The following is a 13,433-nucleotide window of genomic DNA, read 5'->3' on the forward strand; positions in this document are numbered from 1 at the left end:
GGACAGACACGCGCACTTGACCACCCTCGCCTCCTTTGTCGGAGGCGATGGTAATTATCGTAAAACACAATGCACAAACATTTCACAGAATGGACATTAGCCAAAAGCTGGTGGGAAGTACGGAGGTCGATGTCTGGAAGAGGCTGAAGACCACAAAGAAACTAATTTCGTGACATTTAAATGGATTTGTCTTGATGGTTCATTAGTCCATTGTTCAACAGTTTTAGAAATGGTTTTCTTGTCTACATCTCGTCTCTAGGCATTGACTCAAATATTTTTTAGAGAAAAAAAATGCTTATGTATCTTCATTCTTGGAAGAGCAATGCAATAAAAATAACACAACTTGGAATTAACGCAAATGTTTGTACGGCTTATCTGATTAATTAATAATCTCTATGATAGCCGAACATCGCTGATAAAAGATCATGGTGATGTTATGATAATGACTTTTATTATATAAGAATGTCAGTTCCGGCCAGCTTGAGGTACTATTTTTGCACCTCAGCCTCAACCATGGTGGGGTTGAGGTGGGTGGACTCATGGCTTTGAAGTAGGTAAAGTGAAGTAAATACATGGAAGACAATGTTTTTAAGATTTATTTTCTATGGTACATCACACATATTAATTGGATCTGGTTGCCGAAAATAAATATCATTTATCAAAAGATCATTAGAATTTTTCATTATTTTTATCATTATGAAAATAGTACCGGTAGGATTTTTTAAAGTATGAGAGTGCAAATTCTGGGCATCTAGGTGTCTATAATATTCTCAAAATTCCTACTTCAGCCCCGATCATAGTGGGGCTGAGGTGATTGTGGACTCTCACGCACCCCCTACCACCAAGTTCTGCATACGCCACAACTATCACACACATCACACAGGCTAGTTAGATCTCTGATTGCAGAAAATCGCTGATAAAACATCAGAAATTTGTTGGTGCTTCCTTTTGACTACAATGGTGATGTGATGATGAAGAATTTCACTATATAAGTGTCATTTCGGGCCATCTAGAGGTATTATTTTCTCTAATTTTCGCACTTCAGCCCCAGCCATGGTGGGGCTGAGGTGGGTGTTGGCTCACGGCTTTAGGTATGTAAAGCAAATTATTTACACCAAAGACAATATTTTAAAGTTTTATTTTATATGGTACATCACAGATATTAATTATATCTTTATGGTTGCCGAAAATCGCTGATAGAAGATCATGAGAAATAATGGTGATGTGATGATGATGAATTTTATTATATAAGATGGTCATTTTCGGCCATCTATAGGTGTACTGGTTCCTCAAATTTTCCCACCTCACCCCAACCATGTTGACGCCGAGGGTGTGGTCTCACGAAATGACCCTCCCCCCACCTTTCAATACGGATCTGCGCCCTTGACTGATAAAGTTGTACAAATACATCATTTGACCCTGCTTAGAGTGTTGCTCCCATGTTGGGTCTCTCGGAGCTCCCGTCTGTTATTTTTCTCTTGATAAAATTCAGTGTCGAGTTGTCCAGCTGAACGGACCAGACCTTGGTTCTAGGTTGGATGGATTTATCTTGAGGTTTCATTAGTCGAATGTTAAATGGTTTGCTTGTCTACATCTCGTCTCCAGGCATTGACTCCATTGTTATTTAATAGAAAAACAAATGGTTATATATCTTCATTCTTCGAAGAGAAAGCCAATAAAAATAACACAACTTGGAATTAACGCAAAGGATTGTAAGGCTGTGCTTGTTTGGAAACAAAATAACAACTCTGTGTCACTGTTGAAATATCCTGAAACAAAAACCAAAATATATATAATACTAATCTCACACAGAATGTGTTTCTCATCGCCAACAAAAACTCAAATTTGCAAAAAAACGATCGACTGATGTACGTGCTAATACGGATATACCTTTTACATTTTTTGTTCAGAAATGGGCAGCAGAAAAGCAATGATCTTACCAAGTAATCCAGCTGAAAATTCACATAGCCTGAAAATGCTGTGCCCCAGACAATGGCGCCACCAGCGTATTCTGTATCCACCGACATTATTTCCAGGAAGAGTATTAAGCAGTATTCCATATGCCTCTTCATGTATAAATCACGTTAATAGCCACAGCAGCAGTGTACTGGTTCGGAAATATGAAAACTGTAAGTGCTATGACGTCGATGATTTGTATAAACAACAGGTTGGCTGATGTTTTGACCGTCTGTGGAACAATACACTGTAAAATTTTTATAGTAACACATCCCATTCCTACAAGCGTTTTCAGAAAGCTCATGCATAGGCTCAATTACTCTTGCTAATGGCGTAAGGTATTAAACTCAAGTAGAATATTACACCAGTAAAACAAGTGCAAACGGCAACAATAATCAACCCATTGCTTTAATATTTCTGAACATCTGAAGTTGAAGCTTTTCTCCAATCTTTTCTAGAAATGTCTTATCTCCTTCACTTATTCCCATTTCTGTGTAAGTGATGTCTTGTTTGCGGGCAATAATCAAGAGCCGTTGCTGCTATTGCTAATCCGTGCAAGTGTATTGCTCCTGTTACAAGTAAAGATATATTGTAATGATGTTGGAGTTGGATGGCCGATCGGTTAAGGTAGGGGTGACACAACGTACAGCTATAATATCTGCTGGTTCGAACTCGTACATGGCTCTGGTGATGGAATAAATCTTCTCGGATAAGAACTATAAACCGTAGCCTAGTACAATTAAAAGTATAATTTAAAATTGCCAAAAAAAAAAAAAAAAAAAAAAAAAAAAAAAAAAAAAAAACCTTTAAAAAAAAAAAAAAAAACAAACAAATTGTTGTCAACTCGGTGGAGTTTTTCTTTGGCCCATGAGATCAAATCTAACAATAATTTCGCTCTTCAAACAGATTAATTAAAACTCAGAGCCGTATTCCCAGTTTACACATGAGCCAAATTGGCTCATGTGTACTTTAATGAGCAGTACATCTTTCGAGACGAGTAGGGAGTTACGCCGGTGCACTGGTCCATTCAGCCCCTATTGTGGACAGATGACATATAATTAAAAGATCTAACTTCGACAGAATTCCAAAATTTAAGCATTCTGTTACAATTTAAAAATTGGTAGTTTCCTTTTCATTCAGGTATAATTTATCCAACAACATAAAATACCAACGGCAGCCGTGAGGCTGAAAAATGGCATTGTACAACATAATTTTTTTTTTTAAATAACTTTACGCCAAGAGTTCGTACCATCTGTCCTAAATTCGACATTTTGCAACATATTATTGATTACAATGACCAGTGGAGGAAGGCCTATTGAGCTCTCGCGCAACGGTCGGCAGGGCCCCCGACCCCTGGTCCTCGATCTAGCACTCTGACTCAAAAGAGCTTTGTTGACACGTAACAACATAATGTGCCTCTGCTCTGACATCGACTGTATATCATATTAGGCCAAAAAAAAAATGTTGTGCTGCCCTCTGCGACCGACCAAAATTTTCCTTTTTTTTCAAATTTTGTTCAAGTACAAATTCGAAAAATACTACTGACAAAATTAACATTAGAACATAAAATCTAAAAAAGACATGTATTTTTTTTTTATCAAAATCGGGCCATACATAGAAGGCATAATTTGGAGAACCGAGCGCGACGACGATATATGCACGCAACATCGGATCTCTCGCGCTGAGCTGGCAAGCCACGACCAGATCTAGGCCTGGCCTATTCTTTACTACTGTACAGCTAGTGGCTGCTTGAATCAAAAATAGTATTCATTATCTTACGGTATACTGGATAATAAATAAAAACAGGCTTAGGTATAGCCATCGCTTTAAAGCCGGTACGTAACTAGACTTAGGCTCCGTTTAAGGTTTTAGGCCAACCATGAACGAATTTTGTTTTCTTTTTTATTCCATTGTATTGTAGAGGGCACTTGTTTGGACATTTTTCATAGCCATAGTATGGTTTGCTCGACCTGCCAGTGCGCGATCGTGTGGATCGGATACACATTTAATATTCTACGTTTCGAAGCCAAATAAAACTGATTCATTTTTGTAAATGTATTTCAATATACACTTGGTTAGTATAATCCGCCATTATTTTGAATATTTTTTGTTTGGCAAGCTTGCCATCATTCTGTTGTGGTGCCTACGAGCCTTAGGCCTAAGATCTTCATAATACGGTCTGCAGTTTGAGGCCTATCCTATTTCAGTATTACTAAAAAGAAAAGAAAAAAAATCCGACCGACCGATGATCTACATTTTTTCCATTTAAGGGCAATACAACAATTGTTTTTGGCTTTATATCCAGTAGCGAATTAAAGGGTCCCCTAAATTTTTAAATTTTCTTTGAGTGGCATTTCCGGCCATAAGGTATAATCATTTTTTTTTTACCTCAGCCCCAAACATGGTGGGGCTAAGGTAGTATCTTTATCATTGAAAGTTTCTCTCTGGGCCCTTTTAAATATTCCTGGATTCGTCACTCTTATCATATCATATATTTTGTCATTAAAAACATTTAGAATGCAATGACAAACAATTAAAAACGACGACATCTAAAATCCCAAAATGGAATTGGTGACCGGGACCCAAAAGGCCCCACTCTCAGAAATCCACAGGGCCCCCGGCCCCATCGTTACGCCACTGACTCTCTCATTTTCATTTCTTTCCCTGACAATGACTTGTTAAAAAGTCTAGTCAAATTATAGTAGAGGTGATGATATGAATCTTTTAGTTCGACCCAATGCAATATCTAGCAGAGATTTACATGTACACCACAGGTTTCTGCCAACTCACGAACAGGAAGAAGTATGCTTCTAAACGTGCCCGACTTAAGAATTCTTTTACCGAACTCGAGTAGAAGTGTCTCCCTGCTGCTCAAGAGAGAAGGCAGACCTGATATACTAAGAGCGGTTTCATAATTATGTTATGTAGTTAACACCATAGATGATGGGAAGAGCTCTCTTTGAACTCTCACTATTGACAGTTGGTTACACATAATTAGACTGTGCCACACAGGGCAAGCATATTATTTTCGCATCAGCTGAGTTTATCTCCGTTAACCTTAGTATTGCAAATCCGATTGGAGAGAAAGCTACAGACATGGGAATAATGGATTGCCTCACTCGTACGGCAATTAATTTCATTATTACAACATTGTGATCAACACGATCAAATGTCTTTATAAAGTCCACTGCACATAGGTCAATAAATTTTTCTTCACCTTCCAAGTGAGATACGATAGCATTGATCAGGTCTACAAGAGTGTGAGGTCGACGATTCCTTGCGACTCTTTGTTGTCTACATTTAATAAGATTAGCCACCCATTCTGCCAGAAAACGTGGGTCGTCAAATCTTGCGACGATTCAGAACATTTGGGGACAGGTATTATAGTGGCCTTTTTCCATGGTGCAGGAAATGTACACTTATTCAATACAGAGTAGAAAATGTCCGCTGATGGGTATGAAAGTTCAAAAGAGAACTCCTTGATTAGTCTAATAAAGAGATCCTGAGGATGCTCCGCCTTGCGCACATTTAACTTATCAATTACAATCTTAACCCGTCCTTGATAAATACGAGGAGGAGGCTCAGATGCAGAGTAACAGAGAGGTTTGCCATATTATGTGGGTGAATCTTGGCAAAATGTTCATTTATTAATTCAACAGTCGCTTGTGATGAAAGGCCTGAAATGCAAAAATGTATCCCTCTACTTGAAATTGCGAAGATTCGCAATTCCACTATGCCATTTTTAAGCATTTCAGGGAGGTTGCATAAAATTGCTCCTTCGTGAGTGTGATCGCTCTTAGTACAGAATTGCGTATTTTCTTCCATTATTGTGTATGGCTTATAGAAAAAGCAACCTGTCATTTCACTATTAACCTCTTTATCTTAGGCGTCATCCAAGGTTTATCCGCTTTCCTTCCAACTTAGCGGTAAACTCTTGTTGTGTTTTCATTAGTTGACTCGCTGTTAAAAACATGCCATTCATGCGAGGTAATCTAACTGCCAAACAACCCAACGGATGAATGGCAATATGGTTGGGACGAGGCATAAATATACCTAGAGAAGTAGATAATGTTTTGGATCGGTTTTATTAGGATACAACAATGATCAGAACGCCCAAGTGGAGACATAGTGGCATCATAGAGTATATTCTATACTGATAGTTACAAAGCAAATTATGATTATGGAACCTCTAGATGCCTGGAAATGGCACTCATTCAGACTTAAAATCTGAATATTTTGTCTCCATTATTTTGAAAATTTTGACAAATGTAAGATGTATCCTGGCCGGCTTGGCACCCCATCCCCACTGGATTAATATGATATTATGTCCTACATTCGATGTCAAAGACACATTATGCTGTTATGTAGGGATCAATAAAGCCGCTGCCCTTTTAGATCTGGGTGCTATAGAGCGAGGATCGTATTGGCAGGGGCACCACAGGAGCCCCTAAGTGTCGGTGGCCTTGCGGACCGCCACACGAGAACGCATACACGTTACGCCACTGAGCATGGATAGCAATTCTAGCTGGGCGCAGGGCTCAGAGCCGTAGATAGAGAGAGTTTGTCCAACTTAGCGCATGGACGCCAGGTCGTTACAAACAGCCCAGGCGCATGCGCGCGTATAGCTTTAATGTTTTGTTTTGGTGACAACATGGCCGGTGTAAGTCATGTGATTGCGATCCACCCGATCACACGCGCGTATATCGAATCCAGTGAAACCGAGTTGGCCAAACTTTCTCTATCTACGGCTCTGGCAGGGTTCCCAGAATACCGCCATCAGCGGCTTGTGCGAAGCACAACTCAGAGCAAATTTCGATATGGTTTCGTAGTCAGATTTGCGAGAAAAACTTTAGCTACCCGTATTTCTCGACTGAGACGTCAGTGGGAGCTGTAATTTGTATGGCAAGGAGATTCTGCTACCTTAATTCGTATTAAGGGGATTTACGCCCACAAACCTTGTAGTTATTAATATTTTGGTTATAATAGAAAATTTTTATTTTTTGGTGACGTCACTCACAATAAGTTAGCATTCATATGTCATAAGCTAGATTACGTCCCCTTTTCCTGGTAAGGCAAACTTTCCCGGCGTGCTTTTTTGATTGATAAACAGACACCACTGCTTTGCACATGGATGCCTTGCCTAGCTAGGTCTACAAGAGCCGCATTATATAATACTTAAACAAGGTATGTCTGCAACTGAATTATTCTTAGTTATTTTTTTTTCTTATTTTAATTTATTTCTTTCGAAAGTTTACTTTCTATGACATGTAATTGCACTGTCTACTTGGCTTAGGCCTAGTATTATTATGCCTTATCGTCCCCCGCTACACAGTACACCAGTAGGCTATCCCCCCCCCCACCACGCTACAGTACAGACGTTTGCTAGGCAACAGAACGTGATTGCACATTCCTTCCCAGGTGTTCATGTAACATTTGCATATTGTAAGCTAACCAGTTGTGTGTATTCCTTTTTGAAAATGAGTACCGCGGCGTACTCATTTTCACAAAGCATTTGCATCCCCTCTTTGAAAGAGGGAACTTCGAAATATTGTCTCCATATCTTCGCTAATTAATCACCGTAATTTAGCTTACACTTATGCATGGAGCGAGGACTTAAAATGTACAATAATCAATAAACAATTAGTGAGAGGTAAAATAATCGAGCTCTTTCGGCCACTGCTGGCTTCACCACTGATCTCATGGGTACACTTCCTTTTATTACCTCTTTCCTCCATTTAACTCTTCTCAATTTGTTTTTCTCCATCTTTTTTTTATTTTTTCGGCGGGACTGGGGGAGAGGTGGGGCACACGGGCCCTGTGGCACCCCGCTGTATCCACCCCTGAGGTTGTTGATCCCCCATCATTCTGAACAATTCTACCAAAAATTCTGAAAGTCCAGACCATCCAATAACTTGAAGGAAGAACTTCTTCAGGTAACTCCATTTTTATTTTCCGCATCTTTTTATACGCAGAATAAAAATCAATTATGTACTTAGCTATTTCCTAATTGGAAGTTCTCTTGACACTATCAAAATTTGTGTACGATTCATAAGTACACTCATTCAACTCTTTCAAAAATAGTGTCTAATTTATCGAGTAATATTTTCAAGCCAGTATCTACATGTGAATCATCTGCCAACTGTAAGCCTACATCTTTTGCTTTACCTTCTAGTGTTACGCATACCGCTATCCTGTTTGGCTTTTGCCAGACACGTGATATTTGCGCAACTTTCGATTTCGCCTGCTTCCAGGTGTGATAATCACTATGGAAGCTTGGTGGTTTGACCAATCAGTCTGCCATAATTACCAACCTCGCTCTGCTACCACGAAACAGCCGAATATAAAATACGATGACAAGTTTAATTTTATTTCATGTGCCTCTATCGACCTTCCCGTCATACCTCAAGTCGTACTTAACCTGACATAGTTAACACACCAATCCAAACTGGCTTTCAGCAAACTAAATTTCGGCAAAGTGGACTGGGCAATCTTGCATTCTGCAAATTGGTTTTCGGCAATCTCGCCTAGATCTACATAATCTATTGACTGATATCACAAGTTGATGACGTGTTATAATGGTCCTTAACAAAACATAATGATAGATTTATCCACGATAGTACTGTAAGCGGTATTATTGATAAAACTCCTATCACTGAACAAATATGCAGCAAATGAACAAAGGGGAAAAGCTGGTTGGAAGTACGGAGGTCGATGTCTGGAAGCGGCTAAATATCACAGAAAAACTGATTATGTGACATTTATATAAATTTAACTTTAGTTTAGTTTTGTTTTTGTTTTTTTGTACTGTTATGAATTTGGTAGCTTAATCTACAGTGGTATTTTGAAAATGGTTTTTTCGTCTACATAGGCTACTTCTAAGATTTGCAAAACACGCAAATGAACCAAACTACCTCTATGATTGAGTTTTGAAACCTCTATACCGACCATTTTCCTGGTAAAGATTAGCGTTATTAGTGCCTCTTCCGATATGGCTGCCAACAATAACACATTTTATAAGAACACCCCGAGGCTGAAATTGCTTTAAAAAATCTTTTCCGTTTTCTAAAATCTAAAGGGCTTTTAAAACTGTATAAATCTATTGTGAGGCCTATTTTAGAGTTTGCAATGTTGTATCCCCAAGTTTCAAGAAAACCGGGTATAATAATAATAATCTTTATTTGAAACTTCACTTTTAAAACAGTGGCACACGATGACAGTGCGTTCACAAGAGTATGTTTCCAGAATATCATCATCTTCCATATAAGGAACGATTGAAAGCACTTAAGTTCTAACACTGTAACACTGACGTATCGAAGACTGCAGCGTTCAGACTTACTGCAAGTGTTTAGAATTGTTCGCGGTCTTTATAGCTAAAGATTAATTATTTAATTTCAATACGGATAGTGTCACTAGAGGCCATTCATATAAATTAAAGCAATATTACTCTAGAATTAATCTGAGGAAGGGACATTCTCAAGGCGTATTATTAAAAATTGGAACCCATTGTTAGAGAAGGATGTAAATGCTACATCCTTAAATATGTTTAAATCTGCGATTGACAAGCGTTGGACTGACCACCTGTTAAAATTTACTAAATAGTGCAGCTTGCTCATTGAGGGGCTTATAAGCATTGTATGCTTGGCTTCTATACCCAGGATTACAGAAGTTACTGCGTTCCTTGGAATCAAGTTAGTGAAGGAAAAGAGGTATTAAAATTAAAGCAATAAAATGTCATAATAAATGGTTCAGATATATTTTACAGTATATTATATATTTTGTTATATATCTTCAAACACAATGCAGACAAATTTAACAGTATAAGTAATAAGCACATTGGTTGGAAGTACGGAGATTGATGGTCGACGACTACAGGGAAACTGATTACGTGACTTTTTTTTTAAACATACAGACAAATGTTCATCTTTCTTTATTTTTCGAAGAGCGATGATATAAGAATAACACATATGTACTTGGAATTAACGCAAAGGTTTGTACAACTGTGCTTGTCTGGAAACAAAATAGCAAATCCATGTCACTGTTGAAAAATCCTGAAAAAGAATAGAAAATATATATTAATAATACTAATGAGAGCGACAATGATTCAATTCTGAAAGTTTTTGTGAACTCCTGGTTGTTAACATTTAATAGTCAATAAGCGCCGTAAGCTTAATCTTTTTTTTTTTTGAGAATGTGTGCTATACAAATGTTCACGTTACTGTTATTATCTCCGCCAGGAGTTATATGGATTTAATCGTGTATGTACGTGTGTGTAACGTTTTGGTGTTCCCGTGTGGTTTTCTTGTGTTAGGAGTGTTAGTTATAACCAAATGAAGAAATTATTAAATTTTGGGGACGGTCCGTAGTAGGGTGTGGATGTGAGTACCATTTAAACAGATGTTAGAGCAATACGTCCTTGACACGATATCTCAAATACTAATTAACTGATATGAATGAAGAAAATGAAGAAATTATTAAATTTTTGGGGACGGTCCGTAGTAGAGTGTGGATGTGAGGACTATATAAACAGATTTTAGAGCAAACGTCCAAATACTAATTAAGTAATATGAATGAAACTTTCGTGAAAGGTTAAACAGGTGACAAGGAAGAAATTATCAAGCGCTGGTCACGATTCAAATTCAGGTAGTGAACTGGAGGGTCATTTAAATGTTTAAGGTAGCGGGCGTTTTTAGTGTTCTAAATATCTCAAAAACAGCTGCACAGGTCCTAAATTGAAGTTACAGGGATTGTTAGGTATTACCCAAGGATGAGGTGATTACATTTTGGTGACGAACCGGATTAGGGTGTGGATATGAGGACCATTTAAATGAAAATGTCCTAGACATGACTAATCAACTGATATGAATGAAACTTTCGTGAAAGTTTAACCAAGGTACAAGGAAGACATTACGATGTAATGATGACGATCCAAATTTGAATGTGCATTTGAAGACCAAAAAGTCCCAGTCCAGAATTTCTCGAAAATAAATCCATGGATGAAAATAACAATTGGCAGAATAGTTTGAAATGTTTTAATAAATAAGTGTTTAAATTTTGGTCACGATTCGAAGTAGGGTGTGGATATGAGGACCATTTAAAGAATAAGTTTACAGTATACCGTAGGCAGATAACAATAGCAGTGTGATGAATACTAAAATTAGTGCAATTACAGTAAAGTGTACAGCGTTTTATATGTACTAATTTTACTTTTTGGGAACTGATTGGAAATATTTTTAATGCAACTTTATATTTAAACATATATATATATATATGAACCATTGACTATTTGCATAATATTTATATTTCAACACCAATACCTGGCATGTATTTATTTTGTCAACTATAAAAGAAAAATGTTCATGCTTGATTTGTGATTAACAAGAAGAAGTAAGGAATTGGCCGGTATACAACTAATACAATAAAAGGCGTTGCTGGTTAGTGTAGGCCTACGTTTTTTAAGTATGGTGTGGCAGGAAAGTAAGTGGGTTATCACATTTTTTTTACAAACCCTATTTGAAAATAAAATGTTTCAATACTATATGTTTCTGTGTTAACGTAACATGTATAGTGAAAAGTAGGCCGACATTTAATTTTGGTGAAATTCGGATGACAAAATCTGAAAAAGGGATTTATTTTATGTTAAGGGATTTGCGGTGAACGGAGATATGCTCTCTACTGAGTGCTCTTGAGTGCTCTTGTTACTATTATCATCATCATCATCATCATTATTATAGTTATTATTGGCTTTTTCCAGCAGTTAAAAAAAGCCATTTTGTTGTGATTTTTTTTTTCTTGCATATATATTTCCTATCATTTTGTACTGTTTTTTTTTTCTTGCCGTCACTTTGTTCACTTCCAAAGCATAGAATTTTTCCGTGCTTTGCCGAAGCATAGACTATATATTAAGGAAGTGCCTTTTAATATTTAATGTCAATCTATGGTGGGGTGTGCGTGTGAGGACCAATTAAAGTGATTTAAGTCAAACAGTCTACACCGGATATTTAAAAAACCAGTCAGCTGATCTGAATGAAACTTACGGGGGAAAGTTAACTCAAGTTACAAGGAAGGCATTTTTATGTGTTAATGACGATTCAGTGAAGGGTGTACATTTGAGGGTCTTTTCAATTTTTGAGGACCCAGACCTAAATATCTCTTTAAAAAAACCAATGGGTCTAAATGAAACATTCTATAACACTTTGTAAAAGTCTTGTAAAAAAACTGATTAAACCTTTGTGACGATCCATAGTATGGTGTGGATCTGAGGACCACTTAATGGAAAACGTCCCAGACCACATTCGAAAACGGATCAACTGATCTGACATTCGGAAAAAGTTTAACCAAGTTACAAGGAAGAAATTATTATGTGCTGGCGACGAATCAGTCAAGGGCGTAAATTGGAGGGTCATTTCAATTTTTGAGGACATAGACCTAAATATCGAAAGTTCCACTGATTAATCTCGGATAAGATAGTATAATACATAGCCTACTCCAAGTATCGAAATGCACGCCATCGTGTCGGGATTCAATATTTTGACATTAATTACGTCATCATCAGGAATAATACGGTATGTCGTCATCATTCCTGATGATGACATAATTAATGTCGACATACTGAGACCTAAATATCTCTTTAAAAAAAATCAATGGGTATAATTTAAACCTTGTATAACAGTTTGTCAAAGTCGAGTAAAGAAATGATTACATTTTTGTGACGATCCGGAGTAGGGTGTAGATCTGAGGACCATTGAAAGGAAAACGTCCCAGACCACATATTTCGAAAACGGATCAACTGCTCTGAATGAAACATTCAGAAAAAATTTAACCAAGTTACAAGGAAGATAGTATTATGTGTTGGCGACGAATCAAATTGGAGGGTCATTTATATTTTTGAGATCCAGACGTAAATATCTATAATAAATTTTCAATGGGTGTAAATGTAACTTTCTATAATAGTTTGTAAAGTTCCAGTAAAGAAATAACTGGGTTTATTTGTGATGATCCGGCGTAGGGTGTGAATATGAGGACCATTTAAAGGAAAACGTCCCAGACCAGATATTTTTAAAACGGGTCAACTGATCCGAATAAAACTTTCGGGAACGTTTAACCCTGTCTCTTATACACATCTGATGAAAACTGTAATACAAATGGTAGTTTAAAGATCATGATTAGACCATTGCCTCCCGCAGGGTCCAGCAGCGTACCAAATTTGCCAATATCAAATTGACATTAAACGCTCACAACTAAAAAATTCACAACAATAGTTTACTGTAAATATATTGTTGCTTATCAAATTGTGTAATGTTAATTTTTTTTTAAGTGGTTTTATTTGTTTTTTACTTGTATATGTTGATATTGACCAAAAAATTAAAATAAAAAATGAATGAATGAATGAATTATTGTTATTATAGTCATTATATTTTTAATTAGACCTATCATGTATCCACGTTTGACGATTATGTGATGATGGCTAATTGTATGAC

General features: G+C 37.1%; 1 protein-coding gene across 1 annotated transcript in view; it reads right to left on the reverse strand.

The window, feature by feature from the left end:
- Positions 1-9,700: 9,700 nt before the first annotated feature.
- The window catches only part of LOC117102667, a 13,153-nt gene continuing 9,420 nt past the window's right edge, over positions 9,701-13,433 (reverse strand). Inside the window, exon 5 of the mRNA XM_033243047.1 lies at positions 9,701-10,004. Coding sequence (XP_033098938.1) covers positions 9,874-10,004 — 131 coding nt within the window. The 3' untranslated portion in view covers positions 9,701-9,873. The remainder of the gene's footprint in view (positions 10,005-13,433) is intronic.

This window comes from Anneissia japonica, unplaced genomic scaffold, assembly GCF_011630105.1.
Source record: "Anneissia japonica isolate Jap-2015-1 unplaced genomic scaffold, ASM1163010v1 scaffold288184_len555535_cov198, whole genome shotgun sequence".
NCBI lineage: Eukaryota > Metazoa > Echinodermata > Crinoidea > Comatulida > Comatulidae > Anneissia > Anneissia japonica.